This window comes from Amblyraja radiata, chromosome 3, assembly GCF_010909765.2.
Source record: "Amblyraja radiata isolate CabotCenter1 chromosome 3, sAmbRad1.1.pri, whole genome shotgun sequence".
In the NCBI taxonomy this organism is placed as follows: domain Eukaryota; kingdom Metazoa; phylum Chordata; class Chondrichthyes; order Rajiformes; family Rajidae; genus Amblyraja; species Amblyraja radiata.
The window spans coordinates 33,654,806-33,668,535 of record NC_045958.1 but is presented as its reverse complement, the minus strand read 5'-3'; the positions used below and the strand labels follow the sequence as shown (position 1 = coordinate 33,668,535).

At 38.7% G+C, this 13,730-nt stretch overlaps 1 protein-coding gene across 1 annotated transcript in view; it reads left to right on the top strand.

Moving 5' to 3' along the window:
• trpm6 (transient receptor potential cation channel subfamily M member 6) overlaps window positions 1-13,730 on the top strand; it is a 128,012-nt gene that overhangs the window by 94,066 nt on the left and 20,216 nt on the right. The window contains exon 32 of the mRNA XM_033017558.1: window positions 10,015-10,065. Coding sequence (XP_032873449.1) covers window positions 10,015-10,065 — 51 coding nt within the window. The remainder of the gene's footprint in view (window positions 1-10,014; window positions 10,066-13,730) is intronic.

The window sequence follows — 13,730 nt, the reverse complement described above, 5'->3', positions numbered from 1 at the left end:
GGAATCTGGTGCATTTATGGTGTCATAGTCTTACAGCAAGGAAACAGGCCCTTCATCCCAACTTGTTCATGCAGGTCAAGATGCCCCATCTAAACTAATCCGATTTATCCGCATTTGGCCCAAATCCCTTTAAACCTTGTGTGTGTGTAAGGGTGTGTGTTAGGTTGTGTGTGAGAGTGTGGGTCAGTGAAGCGGCGACAACTCCCAGAGTGAGCAGAGACTTGGCGATGTCCGACGAGCATTTCCCCCTCTCCCCGGGAATGGGGGCCGGCCCAGGTGCTCCGCTATAGGATCTTTGCTGTGTCCAGCTGGGGTCCGGGGGAGGTGAGGGACAGTGACCCGGGGGTCGGGCATCGGAGCGGAGACTTAGCCCGAGATTCATCCCCACGGCTCCGGAGGCGGCACCGACGCCCCCACTCACCCGGTCCGCTCCTGGCTCCGGGCCGGGGTTAAATCTCCATGTAGTGTGGACAGAGCGGCCGCCAGAGGTGAGGGTGGGAGGTGTGAGCGGTGCCTCGGGGGGGGGGGGGGGGGGGTCGGTGCTGGGACCACCGTCATCTCACCTATCACACCATCTGCACGGGAATGTAAATGCGGGTGAGGCAGCAACTATAGCGCGGTGGGCAAAAATGCTGGAGAAATGCTTGAGTCTGAAGAAGGGTCAAAGTAGCAATGTTACAAAATTTTGAGATTTTAAAAATCGAGTCTGTAATTTATCCAGAGAATTTATCCGGAGCGGGAACTGGTCATGGGATAATCTCATGGGGGGAGACCTCTACACACCGACCCTGGCCGACCCTCCTGCCAACTAGCACACCCCCTCCCCCCACTCTCTACCCCACGCTACCTCCCCGCACAACTTATCTTTGCAACACAGGAGCAGTGGCACAGTGGTACCATGGTAGAGTCGCTGCCTCACAGCGCCAGAGACCTGGGTTCCATCCTGACTACGTAGCAATGTTACAAACTTTTGAGATTTTAAAAATCAAGTCTGTAATTTATCCCATCAGATAAAGCATTAAAAAAAGTTCAATTTGACACCTAATTCACTTTCATATCTTCAGTATTAAAAAAGTTATGGCCATTTTCATACTCGGAAATTAGCATCTTGTTCCTTATTGCTTTTCCATTGACCTAACACTAAAGCTGTGATCGAGGACAGTCAAAAGCCCATAAGTTTCTTAAAAATTAAGAGAACTGAAAGAATTTTCAGTTATTATAGATTGAAGCATTCTTTTTTTGTTGGTTATTTTATTAGAAGTTAATACAGTACAAAACAGTACAGTGGAACCTAATTTTAGGTGCCAACTATGTCATACCGTAATCCATTCTATGTACAACCTCTAGTTTTATGTTTTGAGAAGGAAGTAAGCAAGACAAGAAAAAGAAAACAATAGAAAGGGGAAAAAGAGGAAAAATAGATGGTAGAGAATAGAAAAACGTGAAGTGTGTATATAAAAAAAAGAAAAAGTGGAAAGTAGAAATAGGAGAGAAGGCCACTTAAAAGAGACATTTTCAAATCTTTATTCGGAGACGTAGATCTATCCACGGCATGAACTGAAATCAGCAATCTTTACGGTACCGCTGCATCACGTGATTCCAAAAAGTCGATGAAAGGAGACCAACTCCTTAAGAATTGGTCATATTTATCTATTAGTCGGAGTCTCATTTCTTCAAGGCGTGCTATGTCCATCATATTCCTAATCCACATTTTAACAGTTGGTATGGTTGTATTTTTCCAAAATTTAAGTATCAATTTCTTTCCAATTATTAACCCATAATTAAAAAAAAGTTTTGATCTTTATTTAAATTGATATCTTCTACTATTATTCCAAATATAATCCATTCCGTTTTAGGTTCTATTGTGGACTTGAAAAGCTTTGTAAATATATCAAATATATCGCTCCAAAATTTATTCAACTTTGTACATCCTACAAATGAATGTGTTATATTAGCGTTTTGAAACAAACATTTATCGCATCTGGGAGAGACGTTTGGATAAAATTTATTCAACCTCGTTTTTGAATAATATAGTCTATGTAATAATTTGAATTGAATTACATTATGTCTTGCATTAATAGAACAATTATGTGTGTTCATCAGATACTTTTCCCATCTATCCTTCGAGATCTTTATCATTAGCTCATGTTCCCAATCTTCTCTTAGTGCTTCTGTTGAGGGTAATTCTCTATTTAATATATTATTATAAAAGTATGATATTAGTTTTTGTGAATCAGCCTTAATATTCATTGCTTCTTCTAAAGGGTCTAAAAATATAATTTGAAATCTATGTATATATTTCTTCATAAAGTCACATATCCGTATATATTTAAAATATTGATTATCCTTCAGTTTAAATTTTAATTTTAAATGTTGAAATGATAACAGTTTGCCCAATTCATACATATCCCCTACTTTCCTAATCCCCAGTCTATCCCACTGTTGATATGTTTTTTGGATGAGAGATGGGTTTGAATGTGGGGTTGTTCAATAGTGGGGTTAGTACTGATAGATTATTTAATTTCAAGGATACTTTTATTTGTTTCCAAATTCTTATTGTATTGTGAATAATTGGGTTCTTCTTATATATTATACTATTCAATTTTATCGGTGAGGGCAAGATCGTTCCTATATCGTGCGGCTAGCACTCCTCTTTCTCCATTCTTATCCACTCCAACTGCTGAGTGGAAGTATCCAACCAGTACATTATGTTCTTAATATGCACTGCCCAGTAGTAATACATAACGTAAGGTAATGATAAACCCCAAACTTCTTTAGGTTTGCACAAATGCTTTCGTTGAATTCTGTGTGCTCTGTAATCCCATATAAAATCAGTGATAGTAGAATCTAGTTTTTTGAAAAAGTATTTTGGAATATATATTGGGATCGCTTGAAACAAATATATTAATTGTGGTAAGAAAGTCATTTTTATAGCGTTAATTCTACCTATCAATGAGAGCGGGAGCGTTTTCCAAAATGTAATCATATCATTCAGTTTATTTAATAGTGGCATAAAATTGGCACTAAATAATGATTTGTGTCTTCTCGTAATTTGAATACCCAGATACTTGAATTTTTCTGTTGCAATTTTGAAGGGGAATTTTAGTAAGTGTCTCGAATCCTGTGGTTTTAAAGACATAATTTCGCTTTTATTCCAATTTATTCTATATCCTGAAAAAGAGCCGAATTCCTCAATTAATGTTAATAATGTGGGTATACTCGTTTGTGTATTAGTAATATATAAAAGGATATCATCAGCGTATAATGAAATTTTATTCTTTGAGTCCTTAGTGTTATATCCGTGAATATTCGGGTGATTTCTAATCATTTCGGCCAGCGGTTCTATCATAAGGGCAAATAGCAATGGTGATAAGGCACAACCTTGCCTATTACCCCTTGATAAGTAAAATTTTGGAGATAGCATATTGTTAGTTAATATTCTTGCCGTAGGTCTATCGTAAAGTAGTTTAACCCATTTAATAAAATTCTCTCCCGTATTAAATTTTTGGAGTACCTTGTATAAATACTGCCATTCTACCTGATCAAATGCCTTCTCTGCATCCAGCGTAACAACTGAAATATCTTCATTGTCCTCATTGTGAGAGTACATTATATTGAAAAGCCTTCTCAAATTATTAAATGATTGTCTTTTGGGTATAAATCCCGTTTGATCCATATTTATTAAATTGTTAATATAATTATTTAGTCTTCTAGCTAGAATCTTTGCTAAATTTTCTGATCCATATTTAGAAGTGAAATAGCTCTATAAGAACCCGGTTCATCTAAATCTTTATTTTTTTTGGTATAAGCGTTATTGTTGCTTCTGCTAGGGTTTCTGGTAGTTTATTTTCGGTATAAGCCTGCTTGTATAAATTGAATAATCTTGGTACAATTGACCTGAAATCTTTTGTAAAATTCATTACTAAAACCATCTGGTCCTGGGGTCTTCCCATTTTTCAGTGAGTTTATTATTTGTTTTATTTCTTCACTAGTAATCCGTGCTCCTAATTGCTCTTGTTCTAAACTATCCAATTTTGGGAGATTGCAATTATCTAAAAAATTAGTAATTTTACTAACATCTGTATTTATTTTAGATGTATATAAATTATGATAAAATTGGGCAAACCTCTTATTAATATCCTTTGGCAGTGTTAGAAACTCACCCTTATCCGATTTAATTTTAGTGATATTTTTTTCCTTTTCTTGTTGCTTCAGATGCCTCGCAAGTAATTTATGTGGCTTATCCCCAAATTCGAAGTGTGCTTGTTTTGTAATTTGGAATAATCTTATTACTCTTGCCGATAGTATTCTATTGATTTTATATTTCAATAAAGTTATCTTATTATGTTTATCTATGGTTGGGTCAGTTGCATTGTCCAGTTCTAGTAATTTTATTTCCTGTTCTATCCGCTGAAGTTCTCTTTTATTTTCCTTATTTTGAAAACTTTGGTAAGAGATTATGACGCCGCGAATATATGCCTTGAAGGTTTCCCATAATAGCGGTGCAGAAATACCCGGCGTGTCATTTATTTCGAAAAAAAATTTTGTTTGTTCTTTTATATACTCATAGCCCTGCGGGATATTTAATATGTGGGCGTTGAATCTCCAAAAAGGTTTTATACCCGGCATTCCCTCAATTTTAAGTATAAAAGTCAATGGTGAATGATCAGAAATAATACTATTATGATATGATGGTTTATTCGTATATGGGATTAATTTTGTGTCCAATAAGAAATAGTCAATTCGTGAATAAGTTTTATGAACTGATGAGTAAAATGAATATTCCCTACCACTTGGATTTGCTATTCTCCAAACATCAGCTATGTTGTTATTTTTTATATGTATTTAAAAATTCAATTTATCTAAGTATGGGTCTATAACACAGTTAAAATCTCCCCCCATTATTATATTTTGATAATTATGCTCTGCAATTAAATCTATTATTTTCTTAATAAATTCTGGGTTATCAAAATTAGGCGCGTAAATATTTATCATAGTTAATGGTGTATTGTAAATTTCTCCCGTGACTATAACGTATCTTCCCTCTTTATCAGATATGGATTTCTTTAATTTAAAAGGTATACCCTTCCGAATTATAATGGCCGTGCCTCTTGCTTTAGAGGTGAATGAGGAGTAATAGGTTTGACCTATCCAGTTTGCCCTTAATCTGATCTGAGTTTGTTGTTTCAAATGTGTCTCTTGTAGGAAAGCAATATCCATATTTAATGATTTTAATTGTGCCAGAATTTTAACCCTCTTAATTGGCTCGTTCGCACCTCTGATTTTCCAACTACAAAAAGTGAGACCTCCGATATTTGTTCGACTATTATCTTGCATTGGCTATTATTACCAGACTGTATGATTCACGTGATGCAGCTAAGTACCTCGGAATCCCGATTCCAGAGTTGCCCTTCATAATTTTTGCAGTAGTTTTACATCTCCTGACACTATTAAACATAATTAAGGGAAAGAGAAAAACATAACATAAAGTGTACATAAACATTGTTAAATCATGCAACACATAATTGTGAATAAACAAAAAAAGTGAGTGTAAGTTATCAACAAAGCGACATCTTACAAAAAAGCCACCAATGGTAGCTAGGATTGTTTTTAAATTGACCTCCGTCGATGAAATTATGCACTGGGCCTTACCCCCCTATTGAAGTGTGACCCAACGTTAGTCGGTTCCCTCTAGTTGTAACCAAAATTATCATATCAGGTCAATTAATAGCTGAACAGTTTAAAATAGAATAAAAGAGAAGCTAGAAGATTTGGACTAAAATAAAAGTAATTATGGGTTAAATTACCTCGTCAATAATTACACTTTTCATTAACCTGTATGTTAGTTAATTCATAATTAGTATTTAAAATATATGTCTAACCTCCCCCATCCTTCCTGCTATATAGTTAGTCGTGTTAGTATAGTACATTACGCCTTTAGCGTTAGTTGAGTTTATTGCGCGTAAGTAGTTAATTAGTTAGTTTGTTATATGTTATATGTGTAAATAATAGGTCATATAGTGTCGGACAGATGCATCATATCATGGCCATTTCAAAAGGGGACAGTCTCATAGTTGTCAGGGCTGAAGGACTTGGCAACGAGCCTGCGACCTTGAGCTTCCATCTGTGCTTTCAGTTCAGAAATTTAATTCAGGCTGTGTTATTGAACACACATTCTTGCCAGATAAGCCTGTCTGGTAAGCATCTGAACAGTTTGAGTGTCTTAATTGAAACAGAGAAAACAAGTTCCACAGATAAAATGGCTATTATTCTGTTCCTCCTTGAATTTTGTTTAAAATCTCCTGGGCATATTTGCAAGCAGAGTCCGGGTCTGTGAATGAGCGTTGCTTGCCGTTAAACGAAATTAGCATTTTCGCTGGCTAGATCACGCCATAATGAACTTCAGAATGTCCATATAAAATACTGCTTGCCCTTTTAAACTCGCGTCTTTTGGCCAGAATTTCCCGAGGATAATCCCTGTAGAATCTTACGATATTATCAGCGAATGTAAGATTTTCTCCATAGGGTATCTTCTTTAATAGATTTTCCAAAGTTGAAATGTCTAGGAACTTTACGATAATTTGCCTTGGCGAAGCACTAACATGTTTTTGGAAGCGACCCACTCGATGTGCCACATCTATCTTTGGCTTTTCTGGCAGTTTGAAAACATCTTTAAGTAGATTAGTGATAAAATCACGCATTTGAAAGCCATGTTCAGCACCCTCTTTAACTCCTATTATTCTCAGGTTTTGCCTTCTTGATGTGGCCTCTAAATCTTGACATTTCTCATTCAGTTTATTCGTTAGCTCCCAATTCATATCGTGTTGTTTTTTCAAACCTGTTATTTCGTGGCTCATCTGTTCCATTTCACCCTCCATCTCTTCCATCAATTTTTCCGTGTCTGTTAATTGCTTCAGCAGGGAGTCATGTTTGTTGTTATAATCTTTCTGCATACTTTCCAATTCCTTCGCAGTCCTCGACTCCAAATCTTTAAACTGTTGGTTTAGGGCTACATAAAGCTCTTTTACTTCGCGGCAGCTATTATCAATTTTCTTAGAAAGATTGTCCTCCATAGTGGAGAAGTTGTAGAGTTCATTTTGGCAAATTGCTTCTGAAGATCTTTAGTAATGTCTTTAATAATATTAGCTCTTACCGTTTCTTCCCAGCTTTTCATTTCTTTCTCCTTTGTATCACTTCTCGCAGCCATATAGCTTGTTGGTTGTTGAGGCTCCAGCTCCTCTTCCAAACTTTCAAAAGTGGGTTCAGGAGTGGTTTCAAGCTCATCCAGAGCTTATTGGAGCTGGAGACTGATTGTAGTCTTCTTGGGTCCTCTCTGACCTCTTCTCTTTTTCATCCGATTTTTACCGATAAAATCGTTTTAAATCCCGAATCCACCGGCACCGTTTGATGGAATCAGTACCCTCGACGTTCAGAAGCATTCTGAAACAAATATGAAACAATCTTACTTATATAACTTGAAATTAAAGCATATAATTAGTTAGTTACCTAATTGTAGCTAATTTCAAAATTCAATTACTAGATCTAAACATCTATCAATTTCTTAAGAATATATTAACATCTTTAAATAGCCTAAGTGTCCAAATAACATTCACACAAGAATTCACAATATAACAAATTTTAAAATCTCATTGTCATGGATTTATAGGCCAAATGGAAGGAATTTAATGTTTAATACCTGTAAATTAATAGCCATTTAAATCATCTTGTGAGTGGGTTTTTCTGGAACGAGATCAATTGGATCATATCGGCAGGAAAAACACTGCCGGTTCGTATGGGGAAAAAATCACCATTTCGCAACGTAAAATGTGAATTAAAGGCATCTTAAGGAGCACTTTTATACATAAAATATACGGCTTTCCTTTACCTTTCCCGTACGTGATATCCGTCCCCGTTGTCGGCGTTGATGGCTTTAGAAGCTGATTTTAAAATTACTCCAGCACTGAACTTGTCGGGCGATTTAAAAAAAAATAATACACAGAACGGCCGTCGGAACAATTCTTCAGCAAAAGCTTGCACTCCAACAAAATATAATCCAGGACAAGGTAGGAGAAACCTGTGTCTGCCACAGTGGCAGAATTGCAGCGCCGCTGAAGGTAAGCATTGTAACATACCTAGACTACGTGAACGGAGTTTGTACCTGCGTGCGTTTTTTTCGGATGCTCTGGTTTCCTCCCACACTCCTCGCAGGTTAATTAAATTTGACCCGAGTGTTTGTCGGATAGTGCTGGTGCTACGGGCATCGCTTCGATGGGCTGAAGGGCCTGTTTCCACGCTGTATCTCTAAAGGTGCGCTACCACAAAACCTGCTAAATAGCCCACCGCATAGAACGTGTTAAGAGCTTGCTGCGGGCCGGATAAAATCTCGTGGCGGGTCGGATGGGGGCCGCGGGCCATAGTTTGGAGACCCCTGCCTTAAGCCATACCTTAAGCTGCCGAGTTCTCCAAGCTCTGGAGTTTCCTTCCTAAATTCCTTCATCTCCCTAACCCTCTTTTTCTCTTTAAAACTAATCTCTGTTCCCAAGCTATTTGCTGGCCACTTGAATCATTAAATCTCCCCTATCTCTGTAAGACCCAAGCAATGCCATGTGGCACACTGGTTTGTCTCACTATAATGCAGTTGCTCCCACCATTTACTGTACCAGTTTATACAGTGTGATCAAATGAAAAATAAACACCAATTGAAACATTCTACCTGCTGGTTGATGTAAACTCATTGCTCTATGCTTTATCAGCCAATTCTCTCCAGAAGCATTATGATTTCTACAGTTGTGGTATTTCTGGATGGAATCACTTTTTTTTAACCTTATTATAACAGTGATGCAGGATTGATTCTTTATACTATATGGAACAGGGACAGGCCCTTCGGCCCACAATGTCTGTGTCAAACATGATGTCAGATTAAATTAATCTCCTCTGCCAGCACGTGATCCATATCCCTCCATTTCCTGCCTATACATTTGCCTATCTAAAAGTGTCTTAAATGCCACTATTGCATCTGCCTCCACTACCACCCCTGGCATGCATTCCTCACCAGGCAGCTGAGGCTATCTCTTTTCCAGGCATTGTGATAAAAGTTGGAACATAGAAACATAGAAAATAGGTGCAGGAGTGGGCCATTCGGCCCTTTGAGCCTGCACCGCCATTCAATATGATCATGGCTGATCATCCAACTCAGTATCCTGTACCTGCTTTCCCTCCATACCCCCTGATCCCTTTAGCCACAAGGGGCACATCTAATCCCTCTTAAAAAATAGCCAATGAACTGGCCTCAACTACATTCTGTGGCAGAGAATTCCAGAGATTCACCACTCTGTGTAAAAAATGTTTTTCTCATCTCAGTCCTAAAAGATTTCCCCTTTATCCTTAAACTGTGACCCCTTGTTCTGGACTTCCCTAACATCGGGAACAATTTTCTGCATCTAGCCTGTCCAACCCCTTAAGAATTTTGTAAGTTTCTATAAGATCCCTCCTCAATCTTCTAAATCCAAGCGAATACAAGCCGAGTCTATCCAGTCTTTCTTCATATGAAAGTCCTGACATCCCAATAATCAGTCTGGTGAACCTTCTCTGTACTCCCTCTATGGCAATAATATCCTTCTTGCTCTTGCTTCCACTTTAATCATTGCTGGAACTCACTCTACGCATCTCCAGTACCTGTTATCTCTCTCCCCGTTCCCACAAAAACATATCCTGATTACAGGGAACCACTAACCCGATAGTGGATATGGCTGAGATTGAGAATCATCTGACTACTTGGTTCACTGCTGGTTTTGGAGCTCATGCAGCACATTTATTCCATTTTAAATAAGGGCTGGTGTAACAGTTGTCAACTAATTGTGTGACTAAAGCATTCAGCAGGAGGGACTGTGGTAATGGGGACAACTGGAATTAACTGGAAAAAGAAACAAGATTAAAAAAAATAACTTAAGAAGAATCTTCAAGAACATGTTCCAATCTTGTTTTTATTGATCACCTGAATTTATTTTATTTCAGGATACAGTACATCGTTTAAAACATTTCAGGATCTGAACTATAATTATTCTGGTAAGGAGAGTGGGAACACAATTCATGAAGTCACATTATCTGTTCCAAATTTACCAAGTAAGGTCATCAGTGTGTATTTTGCACAAAGTTCGTGAATTAATGCTGTATTTAATAACACAATAGCTACTACTTAATGCTAGCCAAATAACTTATTGTGTACCTGCATGTTGTATTATACAATTGGTGAGCAAGCATATGATGTCCTTTGCAACTCTCACTTTTGAGTAGTACCTATTTCAGTATCTTTAAAGATGGATATATAACATAATTGAGAAAGGAAAAATTCTCCACTGCTTATTAAAATCACAGAACATCCTGAAATGATTAAATCCAATGAAATATAGGCAGTATGAGAATGTAGCGAATATGCATGCAGCAAGCTCCAAAAAACAAATGAATAATTGTGACCACATAATCACTTCTAGTGATTTTGGTTGAAGGATTGATGTTATTCAAATAACCATCATAAATAGTGGTGCAGGATTTTTTTAATATATTAATTCAAGAGATGAATGACTATGGGTGCTGTCTGTACAGTGTTTGTACTTTCTCCCTGTGACCATGTAGGTTTTCTTCGGGTGCTCCGGTTTCCTCCCACACTCCCAAGACGTTCAGGTGTGTAGGTTAATTGGCTTCAGTAAAATTGCATATTGGCCCTAGTGTGTAGGATAGTGCTAGTGTATAGGGTGATTGCTGGATGGAACGGACCCGGTGGGCTGAAGGGCTGTTTCCGTGTTGTATCTCTCAAGTCTAAAGTCTAAAGATGTGAGCTTTGCAGCCTGAGCATGTCCCTAATTGTTCTTGAGAAGGCAGTGGTGAGCTGCCTACTCGAGCTACTGCAGTGCTGGTGGTGCAGAAAATTATGAGTTCCTGCAAGTAGGGCGGCAAAATGGCGCAGTGGTCGGGTTGCTGCCTTACAGCACCAGAGAGCCGGATTCAGCCTTGACTAATATATTCATTCAAGAGATGAATAACTACGGGAGCTGTCTGCATGGAGTTTGTACGTTCTCCCTGTGCACTGCTTGGGTTTTCTCCGGGTGCTCTGGTTTCCTCCCAAACGCCAAAGATATATATGGGTTTGTGGGTTAATAGGTTTCAGTCTGAAGAAGGGTTTCGGCCCAAAACGTTGCCTATCTCCTTCGCTCCATAGATGCTGCTGCACCCGCTGAGTTTCTCCAGCATTTTTGTGTACCTTAGGTTTCAGTAAAGTTGTAAATTGTCCCTGGCATGATGAATAGTGTTAGTGTAAGGGGTAATCATTGGTCTGGTGGGCCGAAGGACCTGATTCTATGCTGTATGTCTAAAGTTTAAAGTCTATAGATGATCTTAATGAGTTAGTATATTAAAAAGCAGGACCACAAAGCAGTAACCGCTGGATGACCTCTTGGGCCACGTGCTAGTGAGTGTGGGAATAGGAGAGTAGACCAACAGAATGCAAGGCTGGAGTAAGGCTGCAACCAGGAATAATTTAGATTCATGGGACATTGGAACAGTCTAGTTTAGCTTAGTTTAGAGACGCAGTGCGGAAACAGGCCATTCGGCCCGCGGAATCCTTGCTGACCAGCAAGTCTTTGGAGTATGGTTGGAAACCTGAGCTCCTGAAGATAACCCCTGCTGTTCACAAGGAGAACGTACAAACTGTGTACATGCAGCACCCTTAATTAAGATTGAACCCGGGTCTCTGGCACTGCAAGGCAGCAACCCTACCGCTGTGCCACTGTGCCACAGTTCTGGAGAAAAATGCACTTGTACAAGCCATTGAACCTACAAACCTATGAGTGAGGGAGAAAATGGGAGCATGCAGAGAAAATCCACTTGGAAACAGGGAGAATGTACAAATTTACAATGTATATTGTAAATAGCTGCGGTCCCAGCACCGAGCCTTGCGGTACGCCACTAGTCACTGCCTGCCATTCTGATAGGGACCCGTTATTCCCTACTTTGTTTCCTGTCTGCCAACCAATTTTCTAACCATGTCAGTACCCTGCCCCCAATACCATGTGCTCTAATTTTGCCCACTAATCTACGTGGGACCTTATCAAATGTTTTCTGAAAATCCAGGTACACTACATTCACTGGTTCTCCCTAGTCAATTTTCCTAGTAACATCCTCAAAAAATTCCAGAAGATTAGTCAAGCATGATTTCCCCTTCGTAAATCCATGCTGACCACAGGATCCTGAATCTATAGAACGTTAGAAAATGATCACCAATGCGTCCACGATTTCCAGAGTCACTTCCTTAAGTACCCTGGGATGCAGACCATCAGGCCCTAGGGATTTATCAGCCTTCAGTCCCATCAGTCTACCCAACACCATTTCCTGCCTAATGTGAATTTCCTTCAGTCCTCCATCACCCTAGATCATCTGGTCACTAGTACATCAGGGAGATTGGTGAAGACTGATCCAAAGTACCTGTTCAACTCATCTGCCATTTCCTTGTTCCCCATAATAAATTCACCTCTTTCAGTCTTCAAGGGTCCAACTTTAGTCTTAACTAATATTTTCCTCTTCACATGCCTAAAGAAGCTTTTACTATCCTCCTTTATATTCTTGGCTAGCTTACCTTCGTACCTCACCTTTTCTCCCCGTATTGCCTTTTTAGTTTTCCTCTGTTGCTCTTTAAAAGTTTCCCAATCCTCTGGCTTCCCGCTCATCTTTGCTGTGTTACACTTCTTCACTTTTATTTTTATACTGTCCCTGACTTCCCTTGTCAGCCACGGTCGCCCCTTGCTCCCCTTAGAATCTTTCTTCCTCTTTGGAATGAACTGCTCCTGCACCTGAATTATTCCCAGAAATACCTGCCATTGTTGTTCCACTGTCATCCCTGCTAGGGTATCTTTCCAGTTAACTTTGGCCAGTTCCTCCCTCATGGCTCCATAGTCCCCTTTGTTCAATTGTAATACTGACACTTCTGATTTCCCCTTCTCCGTCTCTAATTGTAGATTAAATTGTAGATGGACTTGCAAGACTGATGCTGTGATCTTACCATTGGCTTCTGAAGAATTGGTCAAAAATAAGTTCTGAGCCATTGAATACATTAATATTTTTCCATTCAATTATTCAAATTTCCAGTTCTGTACTTGAGTATTAATGCAACCAAATGTTTAACCTAATTTTACAATGAGATAAATATTCAATTTAATATTTTTAATGTCTTCCTTAGAGATTTTGCATCAACATCCTACCATTCCACAATGCCTAGCTGCTGCATGATATATTTTCTTGTAACTACAATTTGGATTGTGCAGTCTGACAATGTGCCATCAACATTTTCCAGGATGTGTCAGTGCAGCTCAGTTGAGGATCAGTTATACTAATTCAGCATTGTTTTGAGCTTCTAATCCTTTCAGCTCTGCTTTTGTTTAGTTAATTTTGAAAACTACATTTTAAAAGTTCACAAGAAGAGGGCTGTGTAGCATGTTAAAAAACCAAAAACTGTGACCCAGACATTTATTGGGACAGAGCTAAGGGAAGAAATAACTGCAAAGGTTGGATAAGGCCAGAAACGTGAAGGTCATGCTGAATTATACAGTATTATTATTTTCTTCTGGCATTTCCCATCCATCAGCCAGTTGAATTAACAGCTCAGGTTAAACACAGCTTTATTTTATCAACTAAACATCACAGCCACATCCAGGCTATCTGGCAACAATTCTACCAAAGGC